Source organism: Numenius arquata, chromosome 2, assembly GCF_964106895.1.
Source record: "Numenius arquata chromosome 2, bNumArq3.hap1.1, whole genome shotgun sequence".
In the NCBI taxonomy this organism is placed as follows: Eukaryota; Metazoa; Chordata; class Aves; order Charadriiformes; family Scolopacidae; genus Numenius; species Numenius arquata.
In genome coordinates this window covers 117911940-117938438 of record NC_133577.1, presented here as the reverse complement: position 1 = coordinate 117938438, position 26499 = coordinate 117911940, and the positions used below count along the sequence as shown (strand labels likewise).

Genomic DNA, 26499 nt, shown 5'->3' with positions numbered 1-26499 from the left:
CATTGCAGCACTAGAACAGTACACATGCAGGTCTCACAAAAAATGTTCAAAAAGATATTGCAACTTGATATCATAAACCTAGACAGGACTTGAAATTGCATGTGCATGGACACAAGGATTTGCTGACAACTATACTGGTAAACTTTGCTGTATAGTGCAGATCTCGGAGTTAAGCAGCAAGACTAAAAGAAATAACAGCACAGAAATGTACTTCTGTAGAAGTGAAAAGAAATTCCAAAATTAACCCTTCCAGTTAGGAACCAGTAGAAGAATCAGGTTTACCAAAACACCAAGGGAAGGACTGTTGCAGTTATAGTGAAAAAAATAGGACACATTATTGATCAGACAGACTTGATAGCAAATGGAAGATGAGATGCACTTGCCAATATAGATATATTATAATAAAATATTCTCCAAATTAATGCATATTTCTTCTGCATTTTTTTGAAGATTTTAAATTTTCTCAACTCTGGCATGTCAAAAGCGATGAGTTCAGAAGGCTCAACAATTTCATAGGTTTGGTCCTAGATAAAAGGGTAGTCTTGCCTTTAACAGGAAAAAGGCAAAAGAGAAAAACATCACCAGTGTCACTGGTCTCATTCTCCAGGGCTCTCTCCCACTATCCAAAGCTCAGATGGTCAGGGGGAGAGACATTGTCACCCCTGATACCTCTGCTGCTGTTAGCTTCAATGAGACATCAGCTCCTGAAAAGCTGTAAAGTCTCACTGCCAAATGTCAGCTTTAATGAAGAAGCAATGCAGCCAAGCGGTCTCAGGGCCTATTGTCCATTTCTCTTTTCTTCTGAGCAAAGCTGTTAGGAGATCAGGAAGAGCTGTAGCAGAGATAAGTGAAGAATAGCACATGACAAGCTGTGCAGGCATAAAGACGTATGTGTGCACCTCAGGGGCGTTGAAAGACACTATACAAAAGTCAATGCCTTTATCATCCGTTCAGAACTTGTCTTGCTTCTGTGCCAGTCCATTTGCAATATCGGCTAGCACTGCTTTGGAAATCTGATTTAAATGATTGTAATGACTTGTTAAACCTTAACATTGGCAGCTCAAGAACAAGGCTGCCTCCTTCTGCTCCCACCTCTCTCTTTTCAGAGGAGACTGCCCCATGTTGCTACCTTCCAGCTGCCTGTCTCCTCCACATATTAAGTTCTTCCCCTCTGCGGGCCTTTAGCTTTGTATTACCCACTTCCACTTGCCTGCAGCAACATGCTTCAAACCCTGTCTTACTCTTTTCCTATGACACAAACCACCCTGAGATACAAGCATGGGTGCCCTCATTCAGAGGAGATGGGGAGCAGGCTGCAAGCCAGCTTTGGGAAGGCTGCTCATTCTAAAAAGGGGAATGAAACCAGTCTGGAGCTAGATCTTCCCATACAGAGCAAGTTGAAGTCCTCCTGACCAAATCTCCCTTCTGTCAGAGTACATTGAGGGATGCCCAGCACTGAGGAAATGGGCAAATCCTGAACAGAGTTTAATACTTGGAGGATAGGCCAGTGTCTCAGAGAGGGTGAGTGCAGTTCCCACTTGTCAAGGAAAGCATAGCATTTAGTCAACTGGAGGTAATTTCTAGAAAAACATTAATGCTTTACAAAAGACAAGAGGGACAAGAGCCTTCCCCTTTCTCCCACAGTACACTCAGTTACTTTTTTTTCCTTGCTTATGGCAAAATGTTTCCTTGTCCATCACGTCATCTTTCTATTTGTCTTCAGTCACTTCTTCTGAAACGTCACTTTCTCCACTGAAGTACATGGGGAACACAAAGCTCCAAGTGAGGACAAAGGAAACGTGACTGTCATGCCCACAAACAGAGACTTAAATGCCTATAAATTGTAGATCTTAAAACACTTCTCATTTCAATGTTAAATCACATTTCCTTTTCATGATGCATTGCATTCCAGGAATCATAGCTGTGCTGTGGCACAGAATGTAGAGTGACCGTGAACTTGCATCTTGGTTTACAGCAGAGAAATCTCACCAGTGGCTATTATCTTATCCACTGCCAAACAATTTCTTAAATCTCTCAATCAGCTTCCATAAGAGAGATTTCTCCAGCTGGCCAGTGACCAAGAGCAGGCCCAGGCATCTGCCCAGCAGCTGTTTGTGCTGCAGGTGTTTCCCCGCTCCCCCTCTGCCACCGGGTGTGCTGAGCCAGCGTTCTGCACCAGCGCCACAGGGGGCCTGCGAAGGAGGAGGAGAGGCTCAGCACATTTAAGAAAACTTCCTCTCCCGTCCCTCTCCTTTTATTCCATTTCCTCTCGAAAGCGTTTTGCATTCATGTTTGCATTCAGCGAAACGGAGGTCGGATTGGTTGAGGTCTTGGTGGCTATTTTGAAAGCGCTCACTCAGTTGTTGACCACTGACCTGTGCTATTTCATGTACTGGATAGGTGAGTTAGTCCATTTTCCAATCATTTCCAATGACAACTGTCAAATACCCATAAGTGGTCATGTAAATGAAACTGAACGCAACCAGGACATCATACCAGATGTTTCTCTGAAGCAGTAGACTCTGTGGGCTGATTCTTTAACGCATTAGCAATATAGTATTGCTGTTAGTGTGGTCCATGGCACCTACCAGGTGAGCCAGAAAAACCCCTGCTGTTGAGGGTTGCAGTAGTGTGGATGGAGTTCGGTAACTGTGTAGGGAAGCCTTGCTGGTTGAGAACTCAATAGCCCAGCGTAAGCTGGACTGGTTTCACAGGGTATAACTGCAGGAGGGAAAAAGAAGGCAGGAACAGGCTTTGCTGACTACAAGACAGAGCAGGGTTTATCCAGGTACAAAGTTTTGCTAAATTTATGGTAAAAAGAAAATAAATCTGAATCTTTTCAACAAAATGGCCATAGTCTCAAACCTGGAGTTTCCTTTCAATGCTGCTCATGCCCTAAGGCTCAAACGGGTGCTTCATTGTCCTTGTGTCCAGCTCTGCAGCTACTGCAAAGCTCATGTGCTGAGAAAGGTGACAATCCCAGGTTTCTGATGTCTGAAGATACATTGTGTAAGACCTTAAGGTTCTTACAGTTATCTTAAAGGCCCAAAGTAACTGAATTCAGCCTCTCAGAGAAACACATCCTAATAATTTTTTAATACACTGATCAAACTCCATCTTTAATAACTATTTAACAACATCAACTTGGACAACTTAAAACTTTTCAGCCTGGCTACAGCTACTGAGTTTGTGCCAGTACGTCTCCCCTGACAATTCAAAACTGCCTTCTACTTTACAGCTTAAATGCATTCCTGGATGATTTATATCCATTTGTTCAGGTGCCAAGACTGCCCTTCCAGTTAAACAGCTCTTTCCCCACTCTGAGATCCATTCTCTTGTGTTTATACAGAGTAATCATAAAATTCTCCAGTGCACTAGCACCATAAGGCATGCAGATGTGTTTTCTAGGCAATGCTACATGGTTTTTTAGACGTTTTCATCTCCTTTTTTGTGAGTGAGTACTTACTGGCTGCAAAGTTGTTAGTTTTCAGGAGTAAAAGACTGAAACAGTGGTACTTATTATGGACTGTACTGTAGACTTAGTTGTAGAAATTCCCTTTTTGTATTTAGTATCTCTTGCTTCTGAATCTTGCTTCCACCTCAGAAACCTGCAGGACTTTCCAGTGTTTATCCTAAGAACAGTGACTAGTGCATTCCCAGAGTTCACCACTTACCAGCATGTTTAGATTTTCTTGCAATTGCAGTAGCTTTGGAAACAAGCTGGAGCCATACATTTCCCAACTACAAAACCAGGCTGTTGTAGTTGCTTGATGTTTGGCAGAGAAGTCAGGACAGCTTGGATGAGGACTGGCAAAAAAAGAAAATCACTTAATGCCTTTCCTCTTTCTTTTTCACCACATTTTCAAACCTTTAATAAAGAAAGGAAAGGGCAAATTTCTATAAAAACCACAGTGAGAGAGCCCCCATTTATTCTGCTAGATTTTCTTCTCAGTTTGATATAGACAACACTATTTTTGATCTTAGCTTTCTGTAGTTCCATCTAGCTCCTAATTCTCTGGCTGCTATTCCCCTTAGATATCCGTCTTTATTAATCTCAAAGATGTTTATCTCTCAGCCTCCCCATAAGAACATAGGCCTGGAAAAGACCTACTAAATCATCAAATCTAGTCTACTTATTATGGGCAGTTACAGCATCGTGCAATACCTTTCTTAAAGTACCACATTACATCTTAAAATAATCTTGCTTTGATTAACTGGTTGTTCCAAACATCACTCTTCTGGGGTCTAGAAACCGCCAGCACTGGATAGTTCTAGCACTTACATTATGCTGAAAAAACTTTCCCTGGTAATGACAGTGCTCATGTTTACCTTTTTCATGGGATCTGGACAGGCCGGATCAATGGGCCAAGGCCAATGGTATGAGGTTCAACAAGGCCAAGTGCCGGGTCTTGCACTTAGGTCACAACAAGCCCATGCAGCGCTACAGGGTTGGGGAAGAGTGGCTGGAAAGCTGCCCGGCAGAAAAGGACCTGGGGTTTAGTCAACAGCCAGCTGAACGTGAGCCAGCAGTGTGCCCAGGTGACGAAGAAGGCCAACAGCATCCTGGCCTGTATCAGGAACAGTGTAGTGAGTAGTACTCGGGAGGTGATCATCCCCCTGTACTCGGCACTGGTGAGGCCCCACCTCAAGTACTGTGTCTAGTTTTGGGTCCCTCACTACAAAAAAGACATTGAGGTGCTGGAGTTTGTTAAGAGAAGGGCAATACAGCTGGTAAGAGGTCTGGAGAACAAGTCCTGTGAGGAGTAGCTGAGGGAACTGGGGTTGTTTAGTCTGGAGAAAAGGAGGCTGAAGGGAGACCTTGTCGCTCTCTACAACTACCTGAAAGGAGGTTGTATCAAGGTGGGGCTCAGTCTCTTCTCCCAAGTAACTGGCAATAGGACAAGAGGAAATGGCCTCAAGCTGTGCCAGGGGAGGTTCAGATTGGATATTAGGAGAAATTTTTACACTGAAAGGGTTATTAAGCATTGGAATGGGCTGCCCAGGGAAGTGGTTGAGGCACCATCCCTGGAGGTATTTAAAAGACGTCTAGACATAGTGCTTAGAGATACAATTTAGTGATGGTTTTTGTCATTGTTAGGTTGACGGTTGGACTAGATGATCTAAAAGATCCCTTCCAACCCAGGCAATTCTATGTTTCTATGATCATTTTAAGTTTGCTACAGGCTTGGAGGTAGGAGTTCTCATTTCCAAATGCTCATGCCCATCAGCTGTCAGGGCATTGTCCTCCTGTTCTGTCTTCCTCCTCATTGAAAAATGAGGCAAAGAATTAGTTCCTGGCCCCAGTCTCACTCCATTTCTGCGTTTCTTCGTCTTTGTTAACCTAATTGAAGACTATTTGAGTTTTTGTTTCAATTTCTCTTGAAAGATTTAGCACAGTTTGACTTTTGTCAAGCTGTCTTTTAGACCTGCATTATCTAACCTCCAAAATGTGTCTTTATTTGCTAATTAGTCCCTTTTCCTTTCATTTCTAAGGTTTGACTTCACATCTTTTCTTCTTTCCTTTTTCCAAGGATTTTTTTGGGGATGGGTAATACGGGTAGAAGGAAACAGAATTTGCTGCTCATTTAGGTAGAGCCCCTGGAATTTTATTCATCTTCTTAAGATACTTCAGAAAATGTACATCTTTATCTGAAAGATACTCAAGGCATTTCCTACAATTAAGTATGGACCTTTTCTTTTTACTGAACTTGTTAGCTAGTTTCTTTAGCTTATCAAAGTTTGTCCCTGTGAAATACCCATTTTTTAAACTCAGTTTTAGGATCATTTTTATTCATAGTCTCATTTTATTTAAATGGAATTCGGCCATGGTCACTGAAGGTAAAATTATTTTCAGCTCTTCCTTCTCTTTACCAAAACCATGTTTAGAGTAGCTTCACTACTTGGATCAGTAACTTGTGATGAAAAATCAGCTGTATAAATCTCAAGCAATGTCTAGCCTATGCCATTCTTAATAGAACCCATTCTCCAGTCTGTCTGCTGTAGCCTACACTGCATTTTATACTGACTTTATTCATTAATTAAATCTAGTACATTTCAGTATGCTACAGTTTGATATAGTTTGCTAAAGACCAGGTTCTACAAAAAGAAGTTTACATTAAATTAGAAAGCTGTAACAGTCCACTGTGACAGCATTCAGAATAAACACTTTCAATAGTAAGTTTTGTTACCAAGCAAAGCCAAGCCAAATTTGCATTAGATGGCTGTGATCTGACAAAAAACCCCAAAGATGCAATGTAAACAAATAGTTCCTTCATTACTTATTCAGTTCTTTTTCAGGAGACTCTAGCATGTGAGAAAAGTGACTTTTGGATATCCCCACACTGTCAAACAACCTGGCTTCATGATGGTTGACTCCCAGGTCATGGCCCTCTGAGCACATGCATTTGCAAGCACCTTTGTCATTCTTGTGATCTCTGGGCATGGACCTTCAGCTGACACACAGAGCTGGTAACACACCTTCTGTGATACAAAGACATGTTAGAAAAGCTCTGTTGGGCTGTGACACCATTTTCATGCTATTTTAGACACTTTAAACAGAAAAATCAGAAGAAAATCAATATTAGATCCCAGGGCCAGTGAACACCACAGGAGGTGAAACAGTGTAAATGTAACTTTTGACACATACCTTCCTGTGGGCTTCTAGCTATACCACCTCCCATACCTGCTTCATTGTAAAGAAGTATTTTTATCTCTTGTCGTATATAATTTCAGTTTACCCATTTTTCTTCAGTTAGTCATCTACCTCTGCTATAGCTGTTAGGAATTCATTGTCATGACATTTCTAGGGATTTTTTGCCCACATGGTGATTAGACCTGCATCCATTAATAGTCTCCAGTTTCCACTTTTTTTCTGGACAAAGCACTATAAATACCTATGGGATATAACTTTGGTTGGCACACCAGGAGTTGTGATCTTTTGCAAGGAGTCATTGGGATGCACCTTGTGAGTCACCTGCCACACACCCATAAAAATCTATGATACTCTTACATCATCCTTATGCTCAAGCTAAGATAGTTGTTGTACGAACTAAATTATTCATAGAACTGCATTGATCTCAAAGTTTAATTATCATGGCTAATGATCAAAACTTGGAAGTTAAATCCTCCCATGATGATACAACCCCTCACAGAATTTCTGTCTCTATCATATCAAAGGAATTTCTACCCATACATAAGTCCAACACTTGAGGTCTAAATCATACTCCCTTACTGCAGTAAAATTTCTCTTGCAGTTCTTCCCCCAAGTATTCTTAACTGAAGTGGATTACACTATCTTTGCTATTCTTTTCTACATAATTACAGCTTAACACATTCTTCACATATGACATTACTTCACTTTCCCAGTTGTTTCCATCTTTCTGAACAACTCATGCTCTTTAATGCTTGTCTTTGGGAATGGCTGTTGGTCAACCATATTTCTGTTATCCAACTTCACATCCTGCAACAGCTGATCAAATTCTTCCATTTTGCTGTCTAAGCATAACTAGAAGGCATCTAAATATCTCAGTTATCTGTCAACTCCGCCAAGTTATAGTGAGTCTTCTCTCCCTGACTGTAGCACCTACCTCACCTACCTATCACCATATTATTTCTTTCTTTTTGCTGTCCAGTCACTGAATATTTGGTCTTCTTTGTTCCTTTTCTTAAAATCAGCATGGGAAATACACGTCTCTTGAGAGGTGTATATATATATTCTTATCAGACTTGGCATCAAAAAGTCAGTGCCCTAATAACTCAAGTGGCCTTAATTATGTCAGGTTTTTTATTTTATCACAGGAATGCAGGTTCAGGCTTGTCTACATCACCAAATAAGATGATGTAAAATAAGAGAATACGTAGATTAAATCAATTACTGCAGAAGCCTCTCATATCCTCAACATACGTGGTTCTAGGGTTTTACTTCAAATGAGAACGAGTGTTGTCTCCTGACCAAATGTCCCCATTATACATGTTGCTTGACGCTTTCTGAAGGAAGATTAACCCACAAACCTTTGCTCCTTCACTTGCGATGGGGGACAGGAGCGGAGGGGGGCATCTTTGGGCCTCTCAAAGAAAGTCTGCTTTTTGTCCATATCACTTAGATGAAAGTGGCACATCAGTGTCCTGGAGTAATTCCACAGGACACCCACCTTGTCCCACATGGGACTCCAGGACACAGAAGTCCAGATATGATTTTATCATTCCAGCTCTCCAAGAACACTGCCCTTGAATTGTGAATTTCATGCCACTTTTCTCATGGGCTGTCTCATACCCAACAGCAATCACGTGGCTAGAAACTCTATATGAGCACCACCAAGATATCCTGCTGGCAGAGGAACTTTCAGTCTGCTTATGCACAAATTAACAGGCTGTGTCATCTCCTTGGGGAGCCAGTTGACACCTCTCTAAAGAACCTCTCCAAAGCTGAAGACTGGAGAGTCTGTCAGTCTTCAAACAAAGCAGCAAATAAGAAGTCTTATATGGCATTTGCCTCTTTGTATTGTACAACAACCATTTCAGGAGTTAAGGAAGCTTTGCATGGTTCAAGAGCCTTCTCCTAGGCACAGGTTTTGTGGTGATGAAGACCACATATTGGGTCAGAATTGTAAGGTCCTCATCCAGCATTGAAGAACTTTTGGGAAGGAACTTCTCAGCTCCTCCAAAAGTGTTCTGGTTTACAGGCACCAGAACTGGTTTTGTAAATGGAATAAGTAAACGGAGAGAATCAGGGGATTTGCTTCAAAATTGCTCATTTACTCCAAGCCAGAATGCAAATGTAAACACAGAATCATTATCCCACTCATTAGTACAGTCCATATCACTCAAGGCAATCTCAGCTGCATGGATGTGCAGCCTCTGTGTTCACTCAGGACTGTATTTGACCCAGTGTCTTCAGCCACCTCCCCTCACCCTCTCTTTCTTTCTCAAGTACTAGCTCCTGAAAGACTGTAGTTCTAATGAACGTCCCCTGCCAGAGTCCTTACCTTTCATTTTGCTCTGTCCTAGAAGTTCACTCCAACAACATGTCTGGCAAAAACACTATTCAATTTATTGGAGTTTAGTGGGTGAGCGTTTTTGTAAATACCATTTAGAAAAAAGTCTGAAAACAGAGAACCCCTCAATTTTTGGAACCATGGGGGCTTGGAGGCTCTTGTATGTGTGAGTATGGAAAGAAAAGAGCTGGTCAGTGTAATTGCCATTCCATTTTTTTGCCATCATCATACCTACATGCAAGCAAATTGGGTATGTTGTCAGGAAATGAATGAAGATGAGAGAGGAGTCCTGCCAGCAGGAATTTCTCAGCACTGGTTTCCTGTATAACAGTCAGCCTTTTTATAAATAGAACCTCATTCCATGCAATGATATAATATTAATCTGTCACCATATTTGGCACAACCATAGGATCATGAACTACTTGCTTGCTAATTACCATTTGAGCTCATGCACAGAGCACAGGCTGTGATAATATTAGCTTGGTCAGAGTCACAAGTCTTTCAGTGCCAGCAACAATTCAGTGTCTGTTTCCAAGCTCTGAAAGTGCCATATCTGCATCCTTTTGTCCCGGGAGGTAAAATCCTGGACTTCCTCCCTTAATATGAATAATTTGTCTTGTCACTCAGAGCCCTAAAGGAAAACCATGTGACAGTTTTTGTTAGCTGTTCATATGAGAAAAAAAGCTTTTAAGAAGAGAAGTAAATGTATATCAGGCATGTTTAACTCCTATTTATTAATTATTTTTTAAAAGCTTGAAAAGCTTTACCAGACTCCAATATGTAGGAGAAACAATTTGTTACCCCACGTCTTGTGAGAAAATTAGAAGGATTGGAGGAAGCCCAGAGCCATCATTACAAGGGTATTATTCCTGCCAGGAGCTTTCTCAAGCAACCAAAGGGAAAATGATGTGGGTATGATCCTTGTAAGTTTTACAGTTGCCCAAATAGTTCTGAATGGTGTCAATGGCACTAATCAGTCATTTATCAATTTCCCCCTGCTGCTTCTCATGAAAGCTCTTGATTAGCTGCTGAGGTCATAGGCTGGGCTGTCTGCAGGCTCAGGAAGATGGTGCCAATCCAATGTATTCAGCTCACACACACAAGGCTGCCTTCAACCAATATAGATTTAACTTTTTCCTTGCTTGAATCAAAAAGTCTGTAGGAACTGATGATTTAAGCCTTTTCATTCAATAGGTGAGCTCTCCAAATCTAAAAGTCTCTGAATTTATTAGAACTGTATAGTAGTAAAACAGTAGTAGCCTTTGTTGCATTTTCATTTCAGTCACATTGCCATTAGAGACAGTGGAAGTTTAGACAAAGACGTGGGACCCATGTCTGTGTTATAAAATCATCTCCTAGCAGTTTCACTGAAATGCCTAAGTTTCCATTTCTCAAATTTGTATAAAACTGAAAGTAATTTCCTTCTAGAGAAAAATCTTCTAATCCTCTTTAGAAGGATTAAAATGTAAAAATTCCTAGCAATAGAAAGTAGATCTGTAGGTGGATTTTATACCTGTCTTTTCAGTCTTGAAGTTGATAAATGAATCATTACCTGTTTCATATTATTGACCAAGTCTGTATTCTTTAAGGCATTCAGTGCAAAATATTCCCTCAGCAAGTAAAGACTCAAGGTTGACTAATATTACTTATGTTAACCTGTACAAATAAGGTATAATTCCTGCATCTGGAGATGTTGGCCAAGCAGTCACCTAGTAAAAAGCATCTAAACTGTATAGGCAAAGGAAATAATAATAATATCCCCTTTTTGATATCTGCCTTTATGCAAAGGGATCTAGTTCAGCCGCCATTTACCTGTGTGTCTTATTACCAAGAGAAGTCCAACTGCAATCAACAGAATAACTCCAGAAAGTTAAGCAAGTATATCAAAACATGCAGGAACAGAATTCAGGAAAGATGAGTTAATTGGAAATCTCAGGAACACAGCTGGGAAGCTGTGCACTGAGTTCCTGAGATAAGGGCCCATATTTTTAATTACCTAGGTGGGAAAGAACAAAGTTAAATTATTTTTAGGAAGTACTAAGAACATATGTCTGATGTACTATGTAATAAAAAATACAGAGATGTCAGTATTTGCTAATTATTCTTGCACAATTAGCAGAAAAAAACCCCACATCTATTAATCATTAACTGAGCATTAAGCTTCCTCTCATTTTGAGGACAATTAATAAAAGTAAGCTGGCTTTGGTAGTTGCTGTTATATAGTAAATCAAACTTTTGTCAACAGTTACCTGGGTGAATATGAAAATTTTCATGAACACCAGAAGTATGCATTTTGCCGCATCATTTCAATGAGTCCCTTGCAAGCATGAGGGCAATGCTTTTGTGTTGACTGTGAGAAATAATCTTCCTGGAAGTGTGTGTAACCAGCTCAAGAAAGCAAACTATCATACAGTTTGGCTCTAAAATCTTTGGAAGATCTTATGAAATAGTCTAAATTAGTTAAGGCAGGCAATAGGCAACTTACAATTTGTCCAACCTGCATGTTCTGAGTAAATCAGTCCTTATCTAATTGTCCTTGTTTCTAAGCCTAATTGTCCTTGAAAATATTATAAGCTGTTATATTTTCACACAAATTAACTGCTCAGGAGGAATTTGTGAAATGCCTTAGGCACAGGTTTTATTCTACGTCAGATGCTTTCTACAGACATGCTTTCAAGGCTTTATCTACAGCAATTGTGTAGCTGTCAAAAGGAAAATACCATTCCTGAGCTGTTTTCACTTCTCTCTTCCAGTATTTCATGTTTTTGTTTTGTGGGCCTTAGAAGTATGTAAAATGACAGTGCTTATGTTTGTCCAGAAAAGACAAGAACTTCCTGCAATTCCCAAAGCAACGGCAACTGTTGGTAGCACAAGCTACTCTGAATATAAAATGTTTTCCAGAAAGAGGGATGGTTTAGCAACCATCTAAAAGGCCAAAAGCCACACAATGTATTCTCTTCAATTAGCACATATACTTGCAATTTAGAGCACGGTGCACCAATATATTAAGCCTTATAAAATATGGTTTAGGATCCATTGTATCTCATCAGCCGTACTAAGAAAGAAGGGCTAATGCTGGAAATATGCTTGTTTCCAAGTTAGAAAAGAAAGTATTTCAGTACAATTCCTGAAAGCATATAGATTTTCTGATTCTCCTAAATGGAAAAAAAACTGAGGCAGGAACGCATTCAACATACCTTTATTTTTTTATTTTTCTTATTTTACTTAATTTTTATATCCTATTCTCCTCTACTGAAGATGCCCCTATGCCATTGCCCTCACTAATGCTGCACTCATATTTTTTGCTTCAGTGAAGCCAACGAGTCCATCAGCATCACCAAGGGCTGCAGTTAAGCGTATCTGTGCACTGTTCCTGTTGCTGTAATAGGAAATGTGCCATGAGTACCCAACTGCTCTGTCCCCTGTTATGAACGTACTGCCTCCCTGCCACAGGCCCAAAAGTCAGTTCAGGTTGGACAGGACCTCTGGAGACCACCAGGTCCATCACCCCACTCACAGCAGGGGCAACCCACAAGGGGCTTCCTAGGGAAAACCATTCTCAAAAGCAACCTGCAGGGTACCAGTCATGCCTTCCCTGCACTCCTTCAGCTGTGCCTGGTGATGGTCCCCGTGGGCAGTGGGAAGCCATGTCCCATAAAACCCACAGGTTTTATGTTTAGAAGTACATTCGGTCCACTCCTATGAAACTGGCATATTGGCATGTTTTCCCAGACCATGGATTTTCTCATCTAGTGACTCAGGGGAGAGAACACATTAATGATGATTCAGCATATAGGTTTGCATTTTTTGCGTGTGTTTCTGCAATGATGTATCACCAACTTGGGGACAGTGTATCCTCTTGGGGCAGAAGCCCTGCTGCTGCATCCCTGTCATGGTACCCACCACCACAAGGCACACGGTCCAGTAAGAAGAGGAGCAAGTAACCTCCAAGGAGGCTGCTCCCCAGTGACCACGGGACACATGTCTGTAGTGGTAAGTCCTGTGCCAGTCCAAGGCTGTGGCCAAACCCAAACATACTTCATAGTCAGGCTGGTAAGACGCTGGAACAAGGGCTGTGACCGTGCTCCAGAACCCAGCAGGGGCTATCCTTGAGGTCTCCTTGCCCAAGAGCGCACATGTCCCACCCAAGATGTGGGTAGCCAGGCGCAGATAGCTGTGCATGCTCAGCCCTCACTCTGGCACCATCCAGGCAGGGGACATCACAACAGCTGCTAGCCATTGGGCAAGATTGACTGTGCTTCGGGTGATGGAGCACATAGCTTTTGAAAAAAACAAACTTGTCACACCGTTTTGCCTGCTCCACAAGAGCCAGTTTGGCCCATGACACTACCTGCTGTCCCACAGCAGGGCAGTTTCCTTGGAAAACAAGGGTCAAAGCCAATTTCTGCTACTTAAAAATTGAGTTCCTCAGGTAAACCAGATCGGAAGTTGACAGCAATGTTGACAACTTATTTTTCCTTGCAGAACAATGGCATTACTTGTGTTTTTGAGGACTACAAATCGTATGCATAAAATGTATTTCAGTTAAAGGGGTACTGCCAACTGACAAAAAAAAACCCTTGCTATTACCTATGTGTGTTACAAGCAGTTAGATTACCAGAAATAATAGTCTTTTTCCTCTATTTTTCTCTGGTTTGTTTGCCTGACCATTTGACAGTAATGCGGTGTTTACTTTGAATATCCAGGTTATTCAATAATTTTCCCCTTCTGTTTTGTGTGAGCCTTTCATATTACAATGAGGAAATTAGTCTCACCAGGAAAATGTGAGTGTGCTGGTGCAAAAACTGGCCAGGGATTCAGGATGTAACTTATTTTTATGCAAGGTATGCGATTGAAGTTGTATCTTTATTTTTTATATTAAATACCTAATCACAGCATAAAATTATGTGACTTGTTTTTAAGTAACCTAGCTTTGAAGCTCAGGATGAAAAAGTGTGTTGCTTTAATGATAACTGTGTAGGTTCTCATCAAAACAAAAGTTTGGTCTCATTATCCCATTGTTCTCCTTTTCTTTTTTCTCCAAGCTGCCTGTCTCGTCCTGGGTTGTATGATTTTTCCTGATGGCTGGGATTCAGATGAGGTAAAACGGATGTGTGGTGAAAAGACAGACAAGTACACGCTGGGGGCTTGTTCAGTCCGCTGGGCATATATCCTGGCGATTATTGGAATCTTGGATGCCCTGATCCTCTCATTTCTGGCATTTGTGCTTGGCAACAGACAAGACAGCTTGCTAGCAGAGGAGCTCAAGTTGGAAAACAAAGGTAGGACTGCTTTAGAAACACTATTACTGGGTGGCCTTGAGGGCAATTGCTTAAAAACAATGCTCTGTTTCATTTTATTTTATACTTAAAAGTTGGCATGCTGGCTTACTTCCTAAATTGCTGGGAAAGAAGAAATGCAAGGGGAAGAGGAATGCTTTTCATCTTCCAAAATCGAAGAAAGCTCAAAATTGCCATAATTGCTGCATTATGCATGACTTAACAGTTTTTAGAGTTGTAGATGGGATGGTTTTGCGTTACCCACTTGTACATCATTTCATTAATATTTAAGTCTCACTATCTCCATCTTTTTCTGTACTCCATGGAAGATATGTTCATTTGGTTCCTTTAAGGCTTTGCATTGTAATATGAATGGCTGTAATATGGCATTCCACTCTATGTGTTAGCACAGTACACAGTAAGGAGGGAGTGTTGGCTTGGGAGACTGGTGATCAGCTGTGTAATGGGACCGCCTATACAGTGAGACACTAGTGGACTAAGGATCAGAGCCAAGAATGAAGAAGAATCCTAGTTCTTGTTTGATTGTGTTGCTTTGAGCCTATTAGTCAGCTCACAGGAATCTAGGATGCTGTAGTAACTGAATATTCATGCAGTGGGTTAGGTATAAAACACATTTCTGGATTAAGAACATGTAACTGGCTCAGTGCAGTAGTTTGTCACACAGTTGCAAGAGGAGAGATGTGTGCAAGCCTGGCTGATGTCTGCAGTGCCTTCCCCTCATACTCCCCCAGCATCCACAGCTGTGTATCTGATGTGACAGATACCACAGAGGGCACGTCCCTGCCTTGTCTTTTTAATGGGCCTGTTGTCCCTAGATCTGTCAAATCCCTTCTGAACCTGCCGATACTGTTGACTTCTACAGCACCACATGGCAGGGAGTTCCTGATACTCACTATTGACTGCTAAAGTACGTACTCCTATCTGTCTCACATTGATCCCCTACTATTTCCACTGAGTGTCCCTTAGTGCAGGATTCTGCATTCAGCTCATCCACCACCTTTGTAATTTTATAGGTTGCTTCTAATAATAGCAAAGATATCAGGAGCCCTTCATCACTGGATTGGAAATCAAAAGCTGCTTGGCAGCCTGTGTTGTACAAAAATAGCTGGTCTCAGTCCTGCTCCAGAAGGACCATTATCCATATATCTGAAAGCACCAGCCCACTGGCCCCAGCTTGCTGAATTGCAGACAGTAAGCACACTCAGCCCAAAGATAAATGGACTTGAAGACTGAACTTCACATGCAATTCCAGACCTAGTTAGAGCCTACTGATGTTGTAGGTTAAGGAAAGTGTATGCTCCTTGCAAATGCCTGTGTACTTCTGTTCTGCAGGTAAACTGAGGGCATCAGTTTCAAGGACTGTCTCTGTGGCCCTTTTCTGTAAGGATAATATTCATCTGCATTTGAATACTTATCAAAATAAGTATTAATATACTTATTAATATACTTATTATACAAATAATTAAAATACTTATCAAAATAGCATTCACAGATATGCCATAAGTGCTCTTGGCATCAGCACTGTGTCTGATTTGTCTATACCATACAGGGCTCATGAACCCTACAACTACTTCTATGAAAGAACCTCATCTGTTTTGGCACCTTATGAGTAAAAAACGGATTCTGGAGGCTCATCACCTCTCACGTCGCTGGCACAAGCTCCTGCCAGAACATTTGGTCCTCAGCATGTCGGACAAAATCATTTGCTCATTTTCCTTGGATTAGGCACAGAAATGTACCACACTACTGGCTCCAAAGCAAACCAGAATTCAACAAAAAGGGACCCACCCCACTTTGTCCTTCACAGTCAAGCCTAATGTCCACCACTTCTTAATCTGTCTTTCAAGTGAAAAGAAAAAAGGCAACTTGTCTTCTAAAAAGGACATCCTTTCCCCCCTCATCATGAAAAGCTTCTGCTAAGCAGCAACTGGGCAAGTCTAAATCGCCCTGCAGCCACCTGGCATTTCCCTACCTGCATGTGTTGCCTTTGGGCACAGCCCCAGCCCCAGATGAGTCCCAGGAGAGCACGGTGGGGACATGGGTGGACACCACCACCCCCGTCAGTGGTGGGGATGTGGCAGGTACCAGTACCAGCAGAGCACCAGCTCTCTGCTTTGCTGACCAGAGATCAGTCCTTCTTCTGGCCTTTTGGACGCCAGGAAAGCTTGCCTGCATCCTAGTGAGCAAACGTCCTATTGAGCCAACAAGGCACAAGCACTTAATTCCCTCCAGTGGTCTCTGATCTCTCTGCAAGATGGGCTGCAGCTTGCTGTCCCCTGTGCTGTGTTGATGGAGCAGGGCTTTGGGCCATGGTCCCCACAGAGCAAGGAGAGGTTTCTGCCAAAAAGGCTGCACTCTGAAACTGGCACTGGGATATGTAGGTAGTATTTATACATTTTGGAATCTAGAAGACATTTGACCCTGGATGCTGCCCACAGTGTTTAGGAGGCAGATTTTGGGTTCGTATGGACAAGTTTGTGAGGCAGATTTTGTGATCCTGTCAGTCACTGTCTGCATGCTCAGGTGACCAGTTTGGGGCAGTGATCTGTGGTTAGAGAGGGTATTGATTACTTACAACATAATGATGAAGAGGCTGGTAGAAAAATTAGGGCCAACACTTGTCCTTGAGTTGGCTCTAAACAACCTCCTGTCTGTACCACTGGCACTATCCCTTGCCCCATTTTGGGTTAGGAGATATGGAGAAATGCTCACCAGCATTAGTCCACATCCAAAGTATCCATGCATCTCTTAGAAATGGTCAGGATGCCAAAATATTGAAATATGCAAATATCACTAGCATGTCTGTCATGTAGGCAAGAAGGTAAAACTAAGGATATAAGCAATCCCACCCTCAGCCTTCCAAGCTACTCTTACTATGTGAAGTCAAAGCCCTCATAACAAGTATACATGGATATTAAACACACCCCATCCCTTTTTCCCCCTCCTCACCTATATGAGGAATGCTTCCAGGCTTGTGCTGGCCTCCACTTCTGGATTAGCAGGTATGGATGACAAGCATCTTCAAGGGGGAATCCCTAATCTGCTGCTGTCTTCCAGGGGAACAAAGATGTGGCCAAATGGTCAGGGGTCTCCACTGGGTGGGAGCTCAGGATCTCCTTCCCCTTGGTGTTTTTGACGTCCTCTGGTCATAGGCCCAGACATCCTATAGCCTATAATAAGCGAGATGTACCCTTAAGGGACAGTCAGGCTCCATCATGCCTTTTCTGGAGAATGGACCTGGGAAGCAACCAACACTGTACCAAGAGGAACCTCTGCTTGCCCTGTCAGCTCTTCTCTGCTGTTCGGGCTTTGCCTCATGCACATATATATTGTTATATGGTAGCTCAGCAGAGGGGAAAAGACAGTAAATTAAGTGTAACTGTCACAACAGTGTTCATTTATGTGGAAAAACATTCAAGAACAAGAAATTTTTAGGCAATGATCAGACAGCTGGGCAGCTATTTTCTTAATCAGGTAATAGTTCTATCTGGAGGCTTCGTTGCAGACCAGGTCCCGCAGGCTCGTTAATCAGAGGCTGCAGTGGCTGTATGAATACCTGGCACCACAATTGTTTCTGAGCATTGGTGACAAGGAAACAGTTAAAAGTATATGGAACACAACAAGATGGTAAAAAGGTGAGAAGATGACAGAAAAAGAGCAAGCTGTCCTTCTGTGTAGACTTAACATGATGAATTGCCCACCTACTCTATGCTTTTGATGACTTCAGCTCTGTATATTTACATAGGTTAATGAATGCTCATAAGTAAGGAATTTGACTGTTAAAATTATTCATGGGAGAAGATGGCTGTATTTTTGCCGTACAAGAAAGTTTTCTTTTTCACTACATGATAAAAGTAGTGCTTATTCATTTCATATTTGCTTAGGTATGAGAGTAACCTACCACGCATGTAACATGTCTGAGAAATATGACTCAAGTTTAGCAGACTTTCTTCAGGTTATACTCTATTTAATGCAGTTTCCTAATCATGCAAATTTTACACAACAATCCATACCTTTTTCATTTAAAAAACTGCCTTTTGAAGAAAGAAAGAAAGGTATTTCTAAAAAGATTTTCACGTTATGTTTATGCCATTAGCAAAAGGAGGGGAGAGACCAGTATTACATGGTTTTCTTTAATTCGTAGGAACTAACAGTAATGACTTAAAGGCCTGTATGTTATTAAACTAATGGCATGCAGGGTGATAATAAAAATGGTCAGAATTCATGTTAGCTTTAAGCTTCTTCAACACCATTTTGAGTGAGCCATCAACAGCAGACATAAACCTTGATGTGTTGTGTAATGACATAATTTAACATTTTGGACTGTAATGTCTTAATGACATAAAATTAAAGTTCTAGCCAAAGGGATAAGAGACCAAATGAGAAGTTTCCAAAAGAAATATAGAGTGCAAGGCAATTACTTTTATGGTAGAAAGTGGTAATTTGGTCTGCAGTATGAGTGATAAGTACAAGAGCATTCAGAAGAAACTATCCTGTTAAGTAATATCAGTCAGAGCAGGTGGATGATGCCCTGTGTGGACAGCTGTGGCTTTTCTGATGGATAGAACAGCTTCACAAGGTGTTTATGTTTAACATTTGTCTCATCTTTGGGGCCCATATGGTCACAGATAAGCAATTTGCACTGTAGATTTCCTGGAGTTACAAGCCTAGGGCTGAAATAGATGAAAGGACCAGGGAGCTAGACAGGAGATTTGAAGGATTCATCTGCCTTGCAGTGATTGCAACTCACGTGGACTCAAACTACACCACATCACTGCCAGCAGCCATATTGCAGAGAGCTCATATCTCAGTGCAGGATGCCCAACCCAGGCCTTGCCAGTTGGTTGACACTTACACCCTTATTATTCTCCATGCCAGTGCTGTCAGGGCCTGATGCAGGTTATTGAAGGCTGGCTCCATACATGTGCTGGAGCTGCAGTCACTGCAGAATAAACACACTTAAAGACAGAAGCTAAGGGGAAGTTGTTTCCTGGTGACAAAACAGTTTTCTGTAAAAGACAAAAAAATAGTCTTTGCACACCCTTTGCTAGAGAATCATCTTCTGTAAACAGGAACAGTCTACCCACATGATTGCTGCTGCAACAGAGAACCATCTACAAAAGCCCTAGTATCTGAAGCTGAGTGACAGGAGGCTAGCGATGCACTTGTCCCATCGAGGGACTACATGACAGAGTGCACATCAGCTGTCGTTCTTCAAAAGGAAAATAGCTGAGGTCACAATGCATGTGCACACTGCTGTGAAATTGCGAAGCCCTGCTTATCAGCATGTAGTTCTCATGGCATACACTCACAAACATTCAGGCTAACTTGTTCAAAATTGGATTAATAAACATATGAATGTCAATAACCTGATTTAATTTTTCATATATAGCTGAAATGCATAAAAGAATTGCCAACAGCTCCGGTAATAATAAAGAATACAGATTCAGTCAGAACACCACATATACCCCCTGTATACCCATGTTCTTTATCCAATAAAATTACATAGTCTCTTTTTTTGTAACGTTGTGTACCCCTGACTCCTCCTGATACAGAAAAAATCAGTGCATGGACCTTTTCATTTCTGTTAGCATGTACTTTTCAAAAATAAAAATACTTTCAAAAAAAAAATGCAGGATTTCTGTTACTGTCTCCCCTTTTTCACACTGGTATTTCTCTTCACATCTACGAGTCTCTTCCTTTCTGAAGAGTTCAAGAGTGATCCAGTTCAGCGTCTTGCTGCTTTGGTGTGTGGCTCCATGTTCAAAGCACTTAAGGTGACTTTGAACTCAGAACCAACTTGGCCACTTTAATTTCCATTTGAGAAGGCTAATGTGGAAGAAACTCATCGGGGAGTGATCTGTGATGGATTGCTATAGACAGCCCACCACATGCACTTGCCAGGCTGCAGCTGGCCAGAGGAAGCTGGAATTACGTTAAAAGGTTTATGCTCTTGCCTCAAAGGAGAAGTATTTAGGTACCCTGCTTTTGAAAGGCAAAATCAGGCTCTTCTTTGAAGCCCATAGCCATAGGTTCCAGGTTGGGAATTCTTGGCCCTCGTTTCTAGCTTCAAAACATGATTCTCTGGCATGTCAGCCAAGAACAAAGTCTTGTCACAGCTGTGAAGAGCTCACATGTTCTCTTTCAGCCACTGACAAGTGGTTCATCTATCATAGCATCACTGCAATTAGCTCCATTTGTTAATTTCTTAGTTTAATTACAACCTATTTTCCTTCAGGTATCACCTCCACAATGAGCTACAAGGAGCTCTGAGTGTAAGAACAGTAGGCAAGTAGTACAAGGCATATTTCATCTAGAAACCTGCAACTAGAAGCCAATCTAACAGATTTTTTTAAATAAAGTTTTTTTCCCCAAAATTTCCTGCTTTAGATAATGATGACCATTTGCCTGTGATTTCAACTATATTAGTTGATATTATATTATAAAATATTATCAACATTTTTACAAGAGAAACTATAAAGATAAACATGGAGATTTCATTGTGATGGCATCAGAGGAAACTTCATCTCTCCAGGATAAAGATTCTCATAGCACTGCTATAGGATCTGTGCCCAAGGTATAAACTTCCATCCAAGGATTGTATGAACAGTCATTGGATCCAAATCCACATCTTTCCTTAGTAGTGCCTTAGTGTGATCCAGTCTTGCCCACTGTGTATTGAATACTGTCACACAAAGCAGAACAGCTCCAGCCTGAGGATTTTTGGGCCCCCTCCTCCACAGCAGTCTACAGTATTTTGTGTAGGACACTGTTGTTGGGGATTGGAGATGAAAGTCTGAAATCCCCAAACTAAGGCAAGCAGAAAATCAAAGAATTTTTGAGGTTTTAGTAGAAACTGAGGGGAAGAAACTGGGAGTGAGAGCAGAAGTCAAGGTTCTTCAATACAGACTTAGAAGACTCTTCCAGGTCTTCTTTTGAAAATGTCTACTTTTGTGTTTAAGGGCATATAAGAAGCACATGCATATACATGTGAGAAGTATGTATGGTGGTTCAACAATGCTGTGGTTCAACAATGGAAGGTGAATTAGAAAAGCTAAATAGTGGTGGAATTATTAAAGTCTGTATTTAAGAGACTAAGCCTTGATAAAAGTATTTTATCAGGGAACTACTTTAACAGTGTGCTAAATGATGATACTCTTAAGGGGAGACAAATGAGGCATTGAAACTAAAAGTTGAAAGCTGATTAAAATATCTTATTAAATAAAGGTCAACCTCACCATAGTGCTGATTGATTTATCAGCTGATCCAACGGTTCCTTCCCAGCTCCACTTTCTATAATGAGAAAGTAAAATTAGTCCTAAACATATGCATTAATTACTTAACTGAAGAAGTTGGAGACCATGAATAAAGAGTCCTAGTTCCCCACTGATTAAGGAAGGAAAAACACAGAATCATAGAATGGTTAGAGTTGGAAGGGACCTTGAAGACCATCTAGTTCCAACTGCCCTGCCGTGGGCAGGGACAGAACATGGCGAACTGCTTTCTGTCTCATAGAAAGATGCATCCCACTTGCTGTTACACTCTGTAAGGAGGATCATACAATAGCTCAGTTTACAGAAATTGTAATTCCATTTAATGAGCTCATGATATGAGGGACCAAGTATGGGAACTTAAAGGCATGCTGGTAGCAAAAAGCCAGGCATCCTCAAAAAAAGAGGAAAGCTTAAATGGTATAGGGGACTCAGTGCATTGTATGGGCTCTATGCTCAGCTGGAAAATTCTGTAGGGTAGCAAGGCACAGAGGTGTTAAGCATTACAAAGGGGGGTGACATGATGCATGGGAATGGAGGATGAAGCCATTAGAAAGTGCTGTCACAAGCTAAAACAAATCTCCAGGCTGGTCAAGACAAGTCCATACAAAGCCTGGACAGATCTGGAGATCTGTGTTGTTAACTTAAAATGAAGCCTGTGACCTGTTACAAGCAATGCCATATTTACTGAGCTAAAAAGTGACAAGTCTGACTGTACCATCACTAGTGGTTACATTAGAAATGATGTTTTGAAGCTTTGACAAAAATTCAAAAATATTTCACAATACATAGGTATATAACAGGGAAGTAGCTGGCACGTATTTAATTCTGGGTAGAGCTAGTCACACACAAAGGCTATCATACCCCACCATCCACACTTTCTTCCCTACTGAGAGAAACCACGTTTTTAGGAGGAACAGCAGAGAACGGGAGGGCTCATGACTCAGCTGTTCTTGCATGAATGTTTTGGGGCAAAGTGTAGACTAAAAAATCAAGGCGGGTTTGTGCCAGGAATCTGGACTGTGACCGAGAACAGCTGATCTATGAGGACTTTGCTGTCCAGTCTGCCATTTCAGGGACATGCCCGGGCTGTCCATATGTTCACACCAGCCCTAATGTCTTGTCCTTGCACACAGAGGAAGCCTGTAGAACTGAGCTGTAATTGTTCCTTCTTGAAGCAAGTTCCAGAAATTTTCTTGGAAATCTTTCTCATGATTGAAAAAGTCATTAGTTTCGTTATTTCGTTTCCACTGTGAATTTGTTTTGACTCTTCTTCGGCAGTTTCATAAAGCAAGGATCATTTTCTGTCTGCAGACAAAACATTTTTGTCATTCTCCTGAATGACAAACTTGGTGCTCTCCAGTTTGTCATTCCCACTGACCTCTGCCTGGATGCCTGAGAAGCCTGGTCCTGGGACAGGCCCAGATTAGGGCACCCATGTATATTAGTTCCTTGGCTCTGAGATGACCCTACCAGGGCCAAGTTTGCTGCAGCTGAAAGTTAGGGTTCTGCTCTTGGCTACCAGGATCTTTGTTGAGTTTGGTATGTTTGTACAGTTCTACTTGATACAATACCAGGAAACAGCAGTGGAAGAGGAAATAGAAACATGATCTTCATGAGTAGTATTGCACTCAAGGTTGCTGTAGGTGTGGACTAACTTCATTGGCTAGAAAGGAACACAATACATAAGTGAAATTATAATCCAAAGACATTCTATCGAGATTTTGCATATCTCTGTATCTATCTGGAGGATTTTTTTTCTTAATTTATGTTTTTAAATAAAATAAGTGAATTGGCTTGTAGCACATGGTCCTTGTTATTATGTTGTCTTTCAGGCATTCATCATGCAAGCACTCTATGCCAGAAATATTTTTATGCACCTACTTCAAGTGCATTTAGCATGAAATGTACTTTAAAGACATGGCAAAACTGAAAACAGAGGTTTAGTTGCAATCCCGTTTGACTAAATGTATTTACAACACCACAGAACATTTGATTTTACGAGCTGCCTTCCCCTTAGTTTCATAAATCTAAAACTTTTCAGGATCATAATGAGCTGGCATGAGGATGTCATTGCACAAGTCATTCATCTCAAAATGCTCTTTCATCTCAAAGCACTTGCACCCTTCTAGGTGGCAGCGTTTGACACAAGACAGACCATTGCTCAGGTTGGTGTAGGCTATTTCCCTCAGTTCCTACCTTCTGATGTTCACGGCTGATTCTCTCCTAATCACTAAGTATATTGTTGCTGTCTAGTATGTGCCAAAAAACTGACTGCTCTTTGTATAACTCCGTGTCTGTTAAGAGGCTGAAAGGATCAGCATGATCATTTTAACTACTCTCCAGTATCACACAGGCTGAAGAGTGGACTGAATCCAGTTTATCAGCACTGCGTAAACTGTGGAACCAGAGCTGGACACTGTTCTGGGAGTAGTTCTGACTCTGCAGTACCCAGAGATGTTAAAGCCCCTCAACTTCTGATCAGCGTTTCCGTATCTGCAGCTGAGGTGGTCATAGCCCTTCTGGGTGCCAGCACCTCTCCAACTCATGTTCAGCTGACTTTCCACATGCTCTCTGTCAGTGCATGGCTATGTTTCTTGCTCCTTGACATATCATCTTGCATCAGGCTATGCTTATAGAATCAGCCATTTGCTAGCACACACAAAGACTTCTTTGGCCCTCTTCATCACAGCAATTGAGAGAAAGAGAAAATGGACATTGCCACTGGCTCCCAGCAGTCTGGAGAAAATCTGGGTGTTGTAGGTCTATCTCCTCCTTCTTCCTTACTGGAAGGAGATTAAAAGATGTGAAAAAGGAAACCAGGAGCCACCTTCTTTCTTTTCTACATGTGCACTGAATTCAGACACAAAATCATCCCAACATACGCTCTGTTGTTTGAACTAGTAGTGTCGGGGCACTTTGTGCCTCCCTATGACTGTCTTTGCTTTCCATCCTCACTCTTCCAAGGGTTCCATAACCTCTCACTGTACATGGACAGTTCAGTCAATCAAGATAAATCTTTACAGTATTAATGCTCCCCATTGTCTGGTACAGCTGGAGACCCTGAATGTCCACTGTAGGGTCTAGTAGGTGGACAGCAATCTGGAAATACTGAGAAAATCCACCAGTTTTGCTATCAGCAGTGAGTGTAAAGGTAGATAATTTCTTGCTTCCTGAACACAGAAGCGATAGTTTAGCTGTACTTTTTACATTTCTACCATAATAATACATGTTAATGATAAGTGCATGTTGGATAAGAATTGAGAAAAATAGCAGTGTTATGTAAATGCCTGCCAAAATGGATGCATCTGGAATATGTGCAATAGTTCAGTTATTTAATGGTTACTTTTAAAAAAGCACATTCAAAAATCAAATTAAATTGGCATAGCTAAAATGGACTCATTTTCTACAAAATGTTTACTAGTATTCTTTTTCTTTTTAAGTAGATTATTGAACAAAAATCTTCAAAGCTTTTCCACTGGGCATGTTGGATGTGATTATGCAGTGGTTTTTTTTTTCATCCTATGAAATCAGTAAGAATTTTAGAGGGTGGGAGTAAATTTAATCCATTAGAGCAATTCATACGCTTTTTAAATGGTCATGAATAATCCTCGAGCACAGAGCTTCAAACAATATTTTTCAGGTAGTTTAATGTTTGGTATGTATAAAATACTTTCACATTTCCTTTGAAAAACACTTTGACACTAATACTCTCACAATAACAACTCACTGACCCCTTGCAAATAAAACTCTGATAAAACAATAAAGATCAGACATCATATATCCCACAGAGACAAATACTGGTCTACTAGAGAAAGTGGAAGTGTACTAGAAATCATTCAGTGTCTTTCAAATATTAAGCAGAAGAAAACATTGACAGAGGGTTGATTGGAAATTCAGTACAGAAGCTGTGCTGGCAAAGTATAAAAGTGCCATACATAGGAGAACGGACACAAAACACGGCACTTGAACCCTTAATGGAAATGCTGGATTTGGCAACATGGGAAGAAGTAATGCCAAATGGTTAAGGAGCAACTTTGCTTGGGAAAATAAAAATTTGTATCAGCGTTAAGGCTGCATTTCTGTGCCCTTTCAGAACTAGCCTGCAGCATCTAATTGTTGAATTTAAAAGGATGGCTGAAAGCATTCACTGGCACATGGCTTCAGCATTTCCAAGCAGAGGCGGCAGCTTTCTAAAGAGCAAAACTGCCCTCCATTGTTCTGCTTCAGTTTTATAAGTATTCTCCCTGCTGCTCTGTAGATGTTAATTCTTATCCCATACGGGCAAAGATGACATGTTATTAAGTACAATAAATCTTCACATATAACCACCAGCCCAACTATTTTCCTGAAGAGGACTGACAAGCTTATCTTAAATAAATCCCTAAAAGGGCTCTGTGAAATGATTAGAAGTTGTATGTTTAAAATGATGCCAGAAGATCAGCGGGTTTATACACTGATCAATCATTTATACACTAGTGAGCAGCTGGCATCCGAGGCTGTGTCTGCTCATCTATCAAGCAGTTCTCACAAAGGTTAGAGAAAGTAAGATTGTACTCAAACACAAACATAGGTATAGAAATGTTCTCAAAATGTTAAGTATTGAGGATTACAGCATGAACTGATAGGATTTCATATTTCAGAATAATTTCTATATCCTGATCACAAACAGTTTGCCAAGGTGTCACCTTCTTCCATAAGTCCAGCTGAAGCCCATCCATTGCTTTTCAGTGCAGTTAATGTCCTTGCAGATAGATACAGACTATGTGCTTATCCAGCGTCAGTCTCAAAAAACTTTTGTGGATAAGGTAATATTGACCTTTGCCCTCTGTACTATGGAAAGTGGTTTTGAAAGAGCAACCTGAGAACCTCTGGAAAAGCGGTGCAAAGAGGAAGTCCAAAGGCCATGGCTTAGATCTCTGGCTCTTACGGGGC

General features: G+C 41.2%; 1 protein-coding gene across 1 annotated transcript in view; it reads left to right on the top strand.

The window, feature by feature from the left end:
- The window catches only part of LHFPL3 (LHFPL tetraspan subfamily member 3), a 191261-nt gene that overhangs the window by 157135 nt on the left and 7627 nt on the right, over window positions 1-26499 (top strand). The window contains exon 2 of the mRNA XM_074168373.1: window positions 14039-14275. Coding sequence (XP_074024474.1) covers window positions 14039-14275 — 237 coding nt within the window. The remainder of the gene's footprint in view (window positions 1-14038; window positions 14276-26499) is intronic.